Source organism: Pygocentrus nattereri, chromosome 6 (assembly GCF_015220715.1).
Source record: "Pygocentrus nattereri isolate fPygNat1 chromosome 6, fPygNat1.pri, whole genome shotgun sequence".
In the NCBI taxonomy this organism is placed as follows: domain Eukaryota; kingdom Metazoa; phylum Chordata; class Actinopteri; order Characiformes; family Serrasalmidae; genus Pygocentrus; species Pygocentrus nattereri.
In genome coordinates, this window is record NC_051216.1 from 22,226,573 (window position 1) to 22,242,333 (window position 15,761).

A 15,761-nucleotide genomic window follows, 5' to 3' on the forward strand; every position below is an offset into this window, starting at 1 on the left:
TCTCGAGCTCTGCGGCTTTAGCTGCAGGTCGCGCGGGTGGCGCGTCTCTTTGATCTTTTTTCATTGGAGCTCGTGCACAAAGCGGCTCGCAGCACGAGCAGCGCGACTGAAAGAGCTGAGTGACCCTAAACGCCCTAACAGCCCTGAGCCCCCCTGTGAGCGCGGAAGGCCCGGTGTGTAAATCCTGGCAGCGCCGCGCTGATGATCGCCGCTCCGTTTGGAGTGGATCCGCCATAAACTCGCAGTCAGGCTCTCCTACATTAACTTTTAAAAGGCTGCAAATCAGGCTCCGCCAGGCGCCCGCTGTTTGATAAAAAGCTTTACAAGAGGAAAACAAACTGCTGTCATTTATTTAACGCTGTTTGTAGCTCGGTTTATGTGTCCGCTGAATTTTAGATTTGTATTTATTCTTTTTATTCGTTACAGCCGATGCGGAAATAAAGAAAATCTAGACCAAATTTCACCGTGTCATTAAACGATAATGGCTCGATTTCTGTTCGTGCATTTTGCCCTCGGCGTCGCGGGTACGACGGGCCACCGGCGCACAAAAGGAAATGAAAATAATTTTCGTCTGTTGCCTTCTGGTCAATTTAGCGCGAAAGAGAAGGAGCTTTGTAGCGGGGTTCCCAGACCGGGCTCGGCGCTGCAGCCTAATTATGCCACGCTTTTTTTCTTCCGCACAGCTCGGACGCAGCGCTGGACAAACACAAAGGAGTCCGGGAGCATCCCTGGACCCTTTCAGCTCCACGGCCAGTGATATTCAAATACCAGCCAGAGACCATTTGACTGCGCCGCAACAAGAGCATTCGAGATTCGCCATTAGCATATGGCTTTCCCCATTTTTTTTCTTTTCAAAAGTGGCAGCCCCCAAAAAGGGGGGAAACTGTTCCCATAACACCAAATCAAGTGCAGCGCTAAGAAAGGCTAAAAGCTGCTTTATGCCTCGGCCCTCTCCTAGATGGACGTTTCCCGTTTGACATGCAAATGTAAGCAGTTAATTTGAGCGATTAAAATAAATATTCAGGGGCCTTTTGTCACCGAGCCCCCCTCGGAAAACGCTCTGATAAAGAGCGCCTGAACAAATGATGTCTCGGAGATTAATTAGATATTTGATAAGACACGAATCCCTAATCGGCAGTACAAGACACATGGGGCTGCGATGTGCTCCAAGTCATAATTAATACTATTTAACAGGATTTTCATTTGGCCATAAAATGCCTGTTCCGGGGCATTAACTATTGATTTATCCCACTGGGAAAGTGTGCGGCGATTTGCGTTTGCAGAGCTGCATAATTGATTTATACTATTTACAGGAGTACACACATGATTTCCCTTTTTTTCTCAATATGAAACACCAAATCAGTTCTGAAAAGCCGATAGATTCTGTAAACCTGAGCGAATGCTGGAGACATTCCAGGAAAAACAGACACAATTTCCCAAAAACAAATTCATTTCCGACAAATAAAAATAACTTTCTTCAGCACGTCTTCCAAACAACAACAAAAACGTTTCGATTTTAAATCCCTTTAATTACAAAATCAAAGTCTTATACGCGAGACTTTATACAATTAAACATTTATATATTTTTAGCAAGGTAAAGAAAGGAGTAACTGAATTTTAAATAGCTGTGTTACATACATACTGACATCCACAAAGTGCGTCGAAAGTAAAGAAAACTCCCTGAATTTCAGGATCCACCACAAAACAGTCAGAAGGGACATTTACAGAGGAGGGGACAAAAATAATAATGTGTTTGTGGGTGTATCTACACAGTTTAGCTCAGCTCGCAGTTTTCCAGCCCTGTTCGGTCGGGGTCGCTGCGTCACGCACCGATCCAAAGCAAAGATAAAGCAAAGATATTCTACCCCCTTCGCCTACATTTTAACCGATCGATCGTCCCGCACCGTGTCGATACAGCATAGAAATAACCACGCTTAGGTTTAAATATGTATATCCCAGTTAATGAGCTGGGATTTAAAAATGTTGGTTTTCTCTATTTTCTCAAAAGAAAGAAAAGAAACCGAAACTGTTAAACTGTCGCCAGAGCAGTTCATGAAACTCCAACATAAAAGAAACAAGCAAAGAAAGAAAATGGCTCTGCCGCTGTGTCAGAGCAGTTCGTGAAACTCCTGACCCGTTTCTTTCTCCTGTGTCTGTCACAGCCTAGCAGTCGCGCTTTCGGAGAGGGCTAGATGTGTGCGTGGTCAGCTATGTGGTGAGTGTCAGTCAGGACTCGTGGTGGGGAGACTGCTGCTCTTTGACCGTGACCCGCGGGTTCACCGCCTCTAAGATCAGTTCCGGTGACTCGGACCTCGGCGTCTCCAGGTTGCTGGTGTCGGTGTCGCTGTCGCTGCCCTTTTTGCCCCCACCTCCGGCCGTGTGTGTCTTAATGTGCTTACTGAGGTGGTCGCTGCGCATGAAGCGCTTGTTGCACACCGGGCACGCGAAGCGCTTCTCGCCCGTGTGCGTGCGCAGGTGCCGCTGCAGCTCGTCGGAGCGCGTGAAACGCTTGCCGCAGAAGAGCCAGTTGCACACGAAGGGCCTCTCGCCGGTGTGCCAGCGCAGGTGCGCCTTCAGGTGCGACGTTTTGCCGTAGACCTTGCCGCAGCCCGGGATGTGGCAGCTGTGCAGTCCTTTCCTGCGCAGGCTCGCGCCCGCCGGTCCCAGCCGCTCGGCCTCCTGGCAGTTGGGGCAGTCGCACGTGGCCCGGCCCGAGTATCTCCGGGAGGAGCGCGAGGAGCTGGCGATGCTCGAGCCCGCGCCAGAGATCATGGCGTTGGCGGCCGCAGACGTGTCCGTGTAGGCGGGGATGACGGTCTTGAAGCCGTCCTGCGCCAACAGGTGCTGGCCGGTGGACAGCAGGTGCGACGCGCTCGGGCTGATGCCCGTGGAGCTGAAGGCGGAGTGCGTGAGCGCGGGGAAGTCGGGGTTGTAGCCGCTCAGCTGCGAATGGATGGCCTGCGGCGTGCCCGAGTGCAGCGACGTCTGCAGCGAACCGGCCGGGTTCTGCACGTCCAGCCACGAGCCGGGACTCGTGTGGACGTCCCACCACGAGCTCGCGCCGTTCGCCACGTCGCCCGAGATGGTGGAGTGGAAGCCGGACTTGTACCACGACTCGTACGGGTGCGCCACGCCCACGCGCGGGTACAGCGTCTCTGCGGACGTGTGCACTTTGGAGATGAACGCCGACTGCCCCGAGTCCTGCGAGCTGACGCCCGCCGCTGTGTTGGAGAACAAGCTGCTGTACTCGCTGGAGAACGCGGACGACGTCGGAGACGTGGAGGCCAGGCAGAAGGCGCTGCTGCTCGCGCCCGTTGTGGCCGGTAGTCCCGAGCTGCTACGGCTCGTGGCCACGCTGAAGCCGGGCAGGCTGGAGCCCAGGTTGCAGCTGGACGACGATCTTTTCCACGGGTGAAATCCGCCTTTGGAGAAGGCGCTGGAGTCGGGCAGCGTGGTGAGAGGACTTGTGTTGCCGATTTTGTTGCAGGTCGCCGCCAGCATTGCTAAAGGGGTAGTCCCAAAGCGAGGCTCTTCCTGGACAACAACAAAACAAAGTTCGTTTTTAACTACCAAACCCAAACAGCAGTGGTTGTTTGAAAAAAAAGAAAAAGGAAAGGAAAAGAAAAGCGTGAAAGATCATGCGAAGAATTAATTTCTTTGCAAGAAAAAGTTTAAGTGAGAAAGTAGCGCGCTTCAGGCGGACACTTGTGGAGCTATCGTTCATAATAATAATAAAAAAAAGTTGAAAATGTTTCTCACTAAAATCGATTCCTCCTTTAATCCCAACATTTCTACGATGTTGCAAAACAGCAGGAAGATTCGCTCGCGAAAGTGAGCTGTTACTCTTCTGACATTCGCAACGAGCCAAAACACAGGCTTGTGAAGTTAACACGACGGAACGATGAAGTTTCAGGCATGATAAAGTAGCTAACGAAGACTCAACGAAGAAAAATCACAAGCACAAGCTTCAGGAAAAACAAAACAAAAAAAAAAACAGCCGAACGCCTTGTCCACTCACCCCAAGTATAGACGTAGCCATAGCCAGGGCCTTTAGTGCGCTGGATGCTGCGGGACCCTGGTGCTGTTGTGCTCCAGTTTGAGTGGGACAGGGCGCTGTGCTGCTCTCCGTTTGTCCCCAGGCTCAGCTCCCCTCTCTACACAGTTGTACCCAGCGCCTTCTTTCAAGTACAACCGGCTGCGCCTCTCAACCAATCGGAGCCGCGGATCCTGCGCGCCCAGTTCGAGCTCGGCCAATAGGAGGCGCTTCCCTGACAGAAATACTAAAGTAGCGTGTCAATCAATAAACTGGGCTACTGATCCCACTGTCAGACATCGAGCGATCTGCTCTTTTTAAGGGCTTTATATTTATATATTTATGTGTATGTGGATGTCAAGGCGCAGTATCTTCGCACATACACTAGAGCTGAGTTCATGTAGGGTTTTTAATAAGCCCGGCGTCCTCTGTTGTCGGTAAGCGACTCCTATTTGTCTTGTGCATGTCTTGAAATGTTTGATGTCGTTCCTCACATTCGCCGGCGTCAGGCTGCTGGCGTAAACGAGGACGATGACTCTTGTGCGTCAAAAGATTCAAGTCAAAATGCGATCGTGAACTGTTTCTGTTGAGGTGGAAACGTAAAGCTCCAGCCTCGTCTTGCGTTTTTTGTGATTCTGTTGTTAATTGCGAGTAGCCTGTTATATTGTCAGCAGTCTTTGACAGGGCATTTGGTTCTTTTGGATCAAATTAGATAATAATTTACGAAGCAGCCGTTGGGTTTGCAAATAGCTGTGAACCGCTCGAACTTTTAGCATTTGATGGAGTCACTGTGAAAGAAACGAGGTTGAGGAAATCTGGGGGGAATCACTGATCTCACAACAGGTGTTAGAGGCGTGTGAGTGTGTGTGTTTGAGAGAGTGTTGGAGCTGTTTTGTGTGCGTGTGTGTGTGTGCGTGCTGGGTGGTGCGCGCGCGCGCTCTCAATAGCGCTCCTTTTAAATGCCTTCAGAAAAGCAACGCGCAGGTCCAACACAGCGTGAAGACAAATGCGCCGCAACAGTTTCCACGCGCAGTCTGTCTCGTGTTAGACGTCGAAAATGTTCAGATCATTTAGAAAGGAGGAAGTGATGTTATCAAGAGACTTCCATAAAATAACATGATATTAAAAAACATAACCCACGTCACGTCGCAGGCGTTTTCCTTATTGTTTAAAACGCGAATGAAAACGCAAATGAATTCTTGTCCATATTCACCTCTCTTCTATTTTTCCCTTTCATCAGGTTTATTATTATATTTTAAATATATCTTATTTATGTATTATATACATACACACACCATATATATATATATATATATATATATATATATATATATATATATATATATATATATATATATATAAATGAAGATCAATGCATTATACCAATGTGTTCTTCTGCTTGTTAAAACATTTAAGGGTAATGGCATAATTTAACAATGGCCTGCTTTGGAGTGAATCATCATCCTTTTAAAAGTTAAAGCAATTTTCTTGAAAATGGCCTCGCAGAAAGCTGTGCATTACAGTATTCAAAATTGCCAAATAATGCTCCATTATAGAGGCTGAGCGGTGCCAGGCAGCCCGGGCGCAATTTGCTCCAAAGCGAAGCGCTTTAAATCCCTCCTATGGAGAGGGGAATCTAAAACAATTTATTCAAATCCGCCTGGTGGAGCCTGCAAAATCGCTTCATTTCTGCAATCACTGTAAATTGACAGGGAAACAATTAACACTATTAAATATCCGTTAGGCATAAACACATTTGAGTGAGCTGACTGAGAGCAGCGTGCAACTCTCTCTCCCTCCCTCGCTCTGCCTCTCCATGTTACACTTGTTCGCGTCCTCTTAATTAATTGTGGTGTCAAATCTTATGAATACAGATTTCCTGAACGAATGTATTCCGAATTTGGGGGATTTTTGTACTTCAGCTGTTAGATTTAGGCTTGGCGAGTTCTAAACGCTGGCTTATTGCTTGCGTTTTTTGGGTTAAATCTGAGAAAATAGTTGTGGCTAAATCACTGATAACATTAAATGATCTGATGCGAGGACAAATATATATTTTTAGCACACTTAAGAGGACTCATACCGAAAAAGAGCATTGATTAAAAACGAAAATCAAAAGCTTAACTAAGCTTTTATATATATATCGCAGCTATGTATATAATTTTTTTATTTGATTAGTTTATACTATAAGTGAATTTTATGAATGTTTTTAGTTTTTAGATTTAGATTTTGCACTATATAGGCTATATATATAATGTGTCTGTGTGTATATAGAAAGTTTGATTTAAATCTCCAAAGCCACCGGACTGGCTGGCCTACCTGGCGAGCAGTTGTCTGTGGCAATTAGAAACCTATTACAAGTCATTAGACTGATCAATGTACCTTAAACAATGCGAATGATTTATTTGCCAGGAACAAAAAACCGCTCTGCATCTATTGTGGTGAGTCTGAGTGACGCTCCACATCCATCACGCCTTTAAGCAGCTAAAGATAAATGATTAATCTGCACCTATTCGTTAAAGTGGCCTCCTACAAAAGACGCCGAGTTCGCTTCAAATCTGCCCCATTCCAGCTGCCCTTCGTGCACGGGTGAAGGCGCAGGGTGCGGGTTTACATCGGGCCCTTTTTGTTTGCGGCCTGGGATTAATTTGTCCCCACCCTTAAGAGGAAAAGCGCATTTGTGGATAATTAACTAATCTGTCTAAACTTAAATCCCTGTTACCCACAGGTCCTCTGGCCGATCACCTCAAATACGCCTGCTGCCCACTTCTCACACATCAAAAAAGAAGACATTTTTATAAAGCTTATTTCTCACCGTCCTCATCGGACCGCATTAAAGACCATTTTGATGGTATTATAAAGCAAAGAGTAAATTAGTGGTGTTTCTTTTGAGTCTATAACAAGAGAAAAGAGTCTGTATGTGTGCATATCGTGTGTATTTGTGTGTGCGTATCGTGTGTGTGTGTGTGTGTGTGTGTGCGTGCATTTCGTGTGTGTGTGGGCTCACCACGACTCGAAACGCTTGATTGGGATGAGGGTACGTTTCGTCATCCATGCGCAGGAGATCAGAAGTGGGGAGATGTGGGAAATGTTTAGTGTTCATAAACAACAGACTAATAAACTGTCACATCATCCTCTTTGCCAGCGTGCTGACGAGAGAAGAAAATACCCTTCGAGCTAATTTGCAGTTTCTGCAAACCCATTGCTACGCGTATTCGCCTAATTTTTATCTGAATTCACAGCTTCTTGTTTGTTAACGTGGTTCATAGGAAGACGATCGTTTCTTATAAAAATATAAAGCAGTCATCTGATGACCTGATATATTAAGGAAAAAAAATAACCGAATTGATTTGTATTTCAGGCAAAATGTCAGTATTAAACCATTACAGAATCGTGAAACGTCTTGCCAACAAAAATTGGTAAATGCTTGGCTGAAGAAAGTTGAACACGCATGTGAACATTGTGCTACGTCACCGAGAGACCTGTTCAGCACGATGACATTCAAATATATTTACATAGAACCGATCAGATTTAATCGATGATCCAGTGAGAGCTTTGTGTTAGGAAGTCTGTACTTTTGAACCGATAAGCTCCGACGTCATATTTTTTGCTTGGTACAGGTTTTGGGTGGACCTTCCCAGTACATGCATGTTCTGTTCAGCACTCCTATATAGTGGCTGCATATTATAAGCCTGCGTATTGCTTAATTCAGTGCACTAAATTCTCAGTGCCTACCTGTTTTTCAGTGAATGTCTCAGCATGTGGGTCATTTTTTGTGTGTTGTTAAAGTGTCCAAAGAATAATGCCTGTTATTTTCTCCCATGTGGAACGTGTTTCACAATGAAACAAGAGCGAAACTATATGCTAATTAATACATGCAAGATAATTTATAATTTGCATAAGCCTTTAATAAAAGCCCAGCAGCTGTAGGTGCAGAGAGCTCCCGCCAATTCGATCTGGGCTCAGTTTCCCAAAACCATCTTAGAGTAAAGATCAGCTTTACTGCTAGAGGGAGTGATCAGTGAGATACTCACTCTACCATTTAAGAATCATCTCTGTGCTAAGATGCTTGTAGGAAATCTAGCCCAGGATGTTTTTTTCTCTTAAAAAGAAAGTGATGGGAAGAAACTCATTAAATATAGGGAGGTTTAGGAGGTTAAATATAGAAGGTTTAACTGACTTCATGCCTGAGCATGAATTTGTGCAGCAGTTTGTGCAACACAGAAAGTAAGCAGCACTCTCTTTGTTTACTTATTGTATTATGTGCTTGTCATTGTGTAGATGTCATGGTACTATAGGTTTATCTAGGCCTAATAGTCAATTAGGTTTTTGAAACCAGAGTCAGATAAACACACAGCTCAACAGGTGCCGGGTGTAAAAAAAAATCCTTTGGTTTACTGTACTGCAGCAGCTCTCGCTCTACACGATGCTGTCCTTGCCTGTAATTTTTGCCTGAGAGTGATGGGTGGGAGTTGTGGACACTGGTGACAGTCCACTTGTGATAATCTCTGCTTTATCTGTTAGAAATGGAGCTGCCCAATAGGGTTTTGGCTGAGCTGCTCTCTCTGAGGCTGGAGTTGCTTCTGTCTTAGTACTACTGCAGTGGTGAAAGGGTAGCAAAGAGAAAAAACCTAAAATTGCTAAGAAAATCAACTTGATATGGTTTCATGCACTGTAACGCAAGACATGTATTTACTGAAATTATGTACAATGTTGGCTACTGTAACCAGTTATCTTCCAGTAAACAGTTGCCTTCATAATGGACACCTTATGGTCTTTTTTTTTAATGTGTGGCAAGCCAAGGGAGCCCCGCCCCCCCCCCCCCCCCCCCCCCCCAACCAAATCACACATACATAACCACTGCACTGATTTGTGTTTACAGGAAGAGTTTATTAGTTTGCATTCTTCAGCTGAAATCAGCAGTAGTCTAGTCATTCTCACTCTCAAAACAGTTCAAAAAGGTATAACAAGTTTTTAATCATCCTATTTGTATCCTGTTTCTAAAGTGTTTCCTCCAGTATCTCAAAGGACACTTTGAAAGTGCCCTTGAAATATTTTTGACTGAGAGACACAATAATCCCTCAATAGTTAAAAAAAAAAAAACTCAAGCTCCGTCTCATCAATCTACAGCAATTTTATCCCTGTTGGTTTTTGAGTTTCAACCAGCCAATCATTTAAATCCCAAGCAGCAGGTGAGGTAGAGATGGAACGCCCTGGGCTGCTCTCAACTGTCGTCCCATTACTGCACTCATATTCGTGCCTTACAGAGTGAAGGACTCTTCAGCTTCTTTCACGGAGCTGCAGACATCTCTCGTTGAGCTCACCATGGGGTTGCGTTCTGTAAGATCCACTCTGTCTTCCTAAATCTGCCACAATAGCAATTTGCTTCTGCACCCCAACTGCAATTGATCTATTATAGGATTGTCTGACCTTGTTATTGGACTTGGTGTTTCAGCACAAATGTGTTTTTGTATTTGTTTTAGAGGATCAGAGTAAAATGCCTAATTGTCAACTGTCTTTGAGGAGAAATAATGTAGCGTGAAAATGTTCTGTAATGTCAACAAAGTTTCTGCACCAAATATTGGAATCAGTGGTGCGTTCGAAGACAGTCGCAGGTTATGTCAGCTTGTGTGCTGTGTCTTTATTTTCAGGAAGTCAGCCTTTTCTCTGCCTGAACAGTGAGCTGCATCTGAACGCTTCCCCTTCTGCACCACTGACCCTGATGAAAGCAACATTCCCTCCCCGCCAGCGCTGCAATTTCCCCCATACAACACACAGACCTGCAAGGTATGGGTCCCATCTGTCTTCCTGTCAGTCTGCCTGAACATCTGAAGATGTATTAGTCTCAACTCAGATTCGCTCCAAGTTTAGGATGTTCATTCAATTTTTTGTTCTATTCTTAAAATCAGGAAAGTGAGAACTGGCAGGATGTGCTCCGATCTGTAAAACATACAGTACTATGCAAAAATCAGAGACAATCCTTCAAAATAGCCTCCAAGTAAAAGTTATTAAGCTTTCTTAATATATTTCTAAGGGGATTAAATGCAAGATATAAGATAATTCACTTTCTCACAGGAAGGGAAAAGCCAAAGGAAAATGACAAAAAAAGCCCTACTTAAAACGTACTTAAAAGATACACAGAAAAAGGTACTTCAAACAACCATGCAAGACCTGGCAGACCACTAAAACTGTCACCATGAACCTTTCATCTTAGATAGAGAGGAGAAAATCATACTCCACTCTAGCTTAAGATCTAAAAAAATCCAGTTTCGGTCCATCCTTCCACTGTGAGACGACAACTCAGCGCTATGGGTCTGAAAGGATATGTAGCGGTCAGGAAGCTATTACTGAGAAAAGAAAACAGATAAAAAAATTGGAAATTTTGTGAATCTAACAAAGAAACTGCCGGTGTTCTCAAAATAATTGACAGTCCACCCAAGAGTCCAGAGACCTCAGCATCATTGAATGAATTTGAGATTACTTGGAAAGCGAGTAGCAGAAAATGCAACCAATGTCTAAGACTGAACTTTATGTGTGGAAAAATATCCCAGCAGATTTTTAAGAAACACTGAATGCAGGTCTCCCTCTCAAAAAAAAAATGGAAGCTAAGCTATAATAAAGACATAGTGGATGCATTAAATATGAAAATTTTAAAAGCATGTTGCTGAGGCTTCTATGTGATTCTCTCTCAAACATATGTTTTCTGCTTATTCCAATGCTGAAAAATATACAGTTTGTACTGACCCTTTTCACTAGAAAGTAAATAATTGAAAAGGTGGTCTCTGACTTTTGCACAGTACTGCATTAATACCATGCAGTACACCTAACCTTGACGCAAATCGTAGATAATAAATGATAAAACAAATGTGTAATTTCTGGAATATACATTGACTTTATTTAATACTATACGTTGTGAGCATGTCAACACAAGTTTGACACTCCCTCAAAGCTATAGGATGTTGTAAGGGGCTGGATTACTCTACACTTTAGCATGAAGTGACACAATACACACACTAGCCTTGCCATGTTGTATGAGTATGTTCTCATTTTGCTGGATGGTTGCACACAGTATGTGTAATATATATGTCTGAGGTCATGTTATAGGGTGTGTGAGGTATGTAAAGGCTCTCAGTCACGCTACAGTTTTGTGCTTAATGTTGAGTCATGCTGATGAACATCTGTCTAGTCTGGTTGGGATGGGACTGTACCTGTTCTACTCTCACACGTACACCTGACTGTACCATGAGCCACTCTCAGCTTTACAGTTTCCCTCTTTTTCAGCATGACTCATTAGGACTTTTCACAAAACTGCTGGGAAACATACTTCTCAGTCCTTTCACTGAAAGCCTGATGTTTGTGTGTTGTGAATTTGGATTATAGTTCATTAATTCATTATTTAGTATTTTTTCATAGATATTATATGTAGGTGTTCCATATAGGATTATCTATAGCATTAATATCTCAAATAAAACATTAGAATGTTTTCAAACACATAGTGGCATTTTTTGCTCTCAAATGAAGATGATGATGAACAATGTAACTCGAAAAGATCAATATCTTTGAGAGGTAACCATTCCAGTTCGAATGCTGAAAATGAAAACCATTGTTTAGCTGCCGATAAAGTGATCTAAGAACAAAATTTTACATGGCTTGTGCTTGATATGGCCCTAACTGCATTTCTTTATCTTCATTAAGAAACTGACATTTGCAACAACTTAAAGACAAACAATTTGTCTCAGGCTTATTATGGCAACTAACTGCTAACTGTCATTTGACATCGGCAAAACAGCCCTCAGCAAAGCAGAATGCTTATCACATGTCATCTCTGCATGGCAGCGCAGAAATTACGTGTAGCTCTCGCTCCACTCCCAGCTCCTTTGTGCTCTCGACATCGTCTTTGTCTTACACAATTAAGGTGTTACACGGTAGAATAATTTAAATTGCCGGCTCTAAAATGGAGACAGAGGCTCTTTTTAAAAATAGCAGAATTTGTTTACTGATTGTATGCGGCTATTGACTTTCCCATTATATGAGAAGAGCTCTGATTAGTGGCTGTGCGATGTTTAGACAGAGAGGCAGAGCGGACAGGGTTACAATACAGAGCATTTACTCTTATTGTTCTCTGAGCCTTTCTGCTCTGGATTACTGCTGGACACAGTAATGAGGGTGTTGCTGCAGGTCCAAGGCCATTTTCCAGTAGTCGCTGAGCGGCCCCTGTGTGACAGACAGCATCTGTGGCTCCTGGAGGCGCCTCAGGAGCATGTTCTCAACCTGTGGATATGATTTCCATATACTGTAAATGTGATTGGAAGGTCATTTTCCTCATGTTTTCCACTGGCTGTAAGTGAAGGTTATAATTCTGGTACTGTTTGTAATGTAGACCTGAGTCAGGAAGGAATTGTTTTGCCAGAGTAATACACAGGCACTAGAACTGGAAGACATAGGCATGCAGGATCACTGTCCAAACTGGAGAAACAAATTGCTTCAAGGACGTTCTTAATTTTTCACATTTGATTTGTGCTGTGTGGAACCAAAAAAAATATATTGTTAGTCCATGTTCTTCATCATTGTGCTGTAAACCGAGCATATATTTAACTAAAACCAGCTCCGTTCATTCTGTCTGTTGTAAACACAGCTTGTGTATAGTGGTGGAAAACCAGAGCATAAAACAGATACTTTTCTTTTATGAATTTACAGCTCTCTGTTTTGACCTACTATTGTTTTCCTAAAGCAGATTTCCTTTGAGAATAAGTGGTTGCTCCACCGCTTAACCATTAACAATTTCAGCCTTTGTTTTGTAATTATAGAAATGTTTTATCCGGTGTCAGATGGTACATGTTTCAGCATCCAGGGCACTTCTTTTATATTGTCTGATTACACGGTAGTGGGAACACGCTTTTTCTTGCTTCAGATGTTTGCCAAAATGTGTGGAGCGTGTTACAAAGAACTGGGAGATGACTTATAACTCAGCCCCACTCGTGTGAAAGGCGTGTTTGTTAGTGCTTGAATTCATGCCAGAGCGCCTAACAAGAAGGTGAGAGGGGATTTGTTTTTACTGGTATGTGAAACCAATGTCATATGAACCAGAAAACTCTTCCCTATTGATTTTGAGCTTTGCGTATATTCCCAGTGTGAATGACAGGGTACAGGCCGTGTCACTGTCAGAGTGTTTATCAGAGCATTGGGAAGGCATAGGGCATGATAACATAGTGAAGACAAAAATCTTACACATTTCTCCCCGTTATTTTTTATACGTTTCTCCCCATGTACACACAATGTCTGTCCAAAAGTATCCAGACATTGCTTCTAATTAGTGAGTTCAGCTATTTAGTTGTGCAGCCATAGTTGACATGGGTGTTTAGTTGTGCACATACAGCTTGTAGAATCCCCATAGAAAAGCGTTGCTAATAGAACGAGATGCTCTAGAGATGCCATACATTAGCGTTGGATCACTGTGTACGATGCTAAGCACATTCTAGAGGGGTGTGATGCCCCCATAATTTGGCTGAGGAGCAGTGGTACTGTGTCCTCTGGAGTGATGGAGCTCCATCCAATACCTAATTACTAACTAATATAAATTACTAACTAAACAATACATCACTTCTGAGTTACTCTGTAAAACTTATATGTATAACTAAAGCTAGCCAGTCGAATGTTAATGAGCTGGTTCTAAATGAAAATCAAATTTGGCAAAAGTTAGACTGTCTCTTCCTTATGAAGATCTTTACACATCAGATTCATAGTTTAATATTAGATGCTCCAACAGATTGTTGGGCAAGTTTACTGCTCTTCCAACATTGTGCTGTCACACATGCAAATAACATACAAGGACAGGGTAAGAGCAGGTTAATCTATATGGTGGAAATGTATGTTTTAAATGTATTGTGCATTATTATTATTGTTCTTTTTGAGACATTTAAGTAACACAAGTAATGTAATTATTCATAAGTCAGTAACTGTATTATGATTACAAGAATTTATACTCTAATGTGCATGTCATTACTGGAATAAGCTATTAAATTATTGTAATGCTTTACTTTGTGTTGCGTCACCCCCAAAAGTGTCATTATGTCTTCATCTAGCAGTTCAGGTGGCTCTATGGCTGCATCCATACATTTAGCCAGTGGTTTAGCAGTGTGATTAAAGCCAGGCAGTTGTCAGCTGTTTTAAGGTAAAGTAGCTGGAGTTGCTCAACCTCTTTCAGTCCTGTGTGTTCGTTGATTTTTTATTTATTTTGTTTTTTCCTTTTTACCATCTAATGACTTTGAAAATTGTGTGTAAACATTGGATTTACTTTCAGCACATGCTTCCAAAAACTACATTTACATTTACAGCATTTAGCAGATGCTCTTATCCAGAGCGACTTACAAGAAGTGCTTTGTCAATCTAGAGAAAGTATCTTTGCTGGTTACCAATAGCTTAGAGAAAAAGACAGTCCTGAGCTCAGATACTGCTAGAAACAAAATGTCACCACAGACACCAAGAGAAAAAGAAACAGAGTTGAACGCAGAACTCTGTGCCATTCAATGCAATACAATAACAATAAGATACAAACTATTAGAGGGCTTTCTCAAAGCTGATGCTCCAGAACGGTTTATGTTCTAAGAAGGAGGGAAAAGTTTCATTCCTAAATGCTCACATTGCCTCACTTGTGACTAGTGAATATGTGTGTGCATTTATGTGAAGGGGATGGGCTGTGGGACGAAAGGATAAATGCTTATCTCTCCCTACACATGATTTTCTATTCTATTCTATTCTATTCTATTCTATTCTATTCTATTCTATTCTATTCTATTCCTGGAGATTTCTTGAATTGTCCCCACTCACTCAGACCATCTCTTCTTTGTTTTTTCTTGCAGTGGTGAGGAATGAAGTTTTGCTCTGCTCCCTGCCCTGTCCCCAGCTCTCAGCGAGGAAACCCACTCCTCTTTTCCCAGCTGCCTCAGTCTGGTACGCATTTACAGCTTCTTTTCATCCTGACCTGTTATTCTTGCTCAATATCTACAGCAGCCAAAATGCCGCAGCGCAGCACATTGCATGGCCTGGATGTGGCTGATCAATTGAACCACTGCTGTTTTACTTGGCTCCTCCAAACCCTCCTTTTCACTAATCGCTAGTGACACCAGCACCTGTGTGCGTCTATTCAGAGCAAGAAGCATGTGGAATAGTCTCAGCGGAATAGCTGAGTCTAACGGAGAAAGGTCGTTATTTTACAGAGCCTTATCCCTGATAAAGCTGCAGAAATAATGTCGGACAATCAGGGAAATCCTCCTGTGTTTATCCATAGCAGGGGGATGGAAATAAAAACAACATGCTATATGGAGATGCCTTGCTATGATTGGTTTGAGGCATAACCACAAAGTCTTGAATTACAGTGGCTGGCACCTCTAAGCTGTCGGAGGCTCACTGAATTTCATATTTCATATAGTGTGCTCAGGATTTTTTTTCCTCTGTTGTGGTTATAGTAATATAATGATACATTTTTGTACCCCTGGTATGATAACAATCTGTCACCATAGAATCTTTTGCATAGCTTACAACAACAATGCTGGGGTTGCCCATTTATTGTGGGAAGACTCTGTTTTTCTGTCAGTAGTGAGATTTTTTTCTCTCCCCTTCCATCCATGGTTTAAAATGAAGGTTAACAAGTGCAGTCTGCTGCTGTGTGATGTAAAGTGTTGTCAAGCTGTAATCCCAGCTTTCACTTTAGTCTCATTGAGTGCTCATCATC

General features: G+C 42.9%; 1 protein-coding gene and 1 long non-coding RNA gene across 2 annotated transcripts in view; one reads left to right on the forward strand and one right to left on the reverse strand.

Moving 5' to 3' along the window:
- Positions 1-1,508: 1,508 nt before the first annotated feature.
- Positions 1,509-4,159, reverse strand: sp9 (sp9 transcription factor). The gene is made up of 2 exons (XM_017692192.2): positions 4,019-4,159; positions 1,509-3,534 (listed from the first exon to the last, which is right to left on the reverse strand). Exons 1-2 carry the CDS (start codon positions 4,037-4,039, stop codon positions 2,227-2,229), a joined length of 1,329 nt encoding a protein of 442 aa, XP_017547681.1. The 5' UTR covers positions 4,040-4,159; the 3' UTR covers positions 1,509-2,226.
- Positions 4,098-15,761, forward strand: part of LOC108424281 — a 33,789-nt gene continuing 22,125 nt past the window's right edge. The window contains exons 1-3 of the long non-coding RNA XR_001857616.2: positions 4,098-4,470; positions 9,682-9,817; positions 14,890-14,980. This is a non-coding gene — a long non-coding RNA (uncharacterized LOC108424281). The remainder of the gene's footprint in view (positions 4,471-9,681; positions 9,818-14,889; positions 14,981-15,761) is intronic.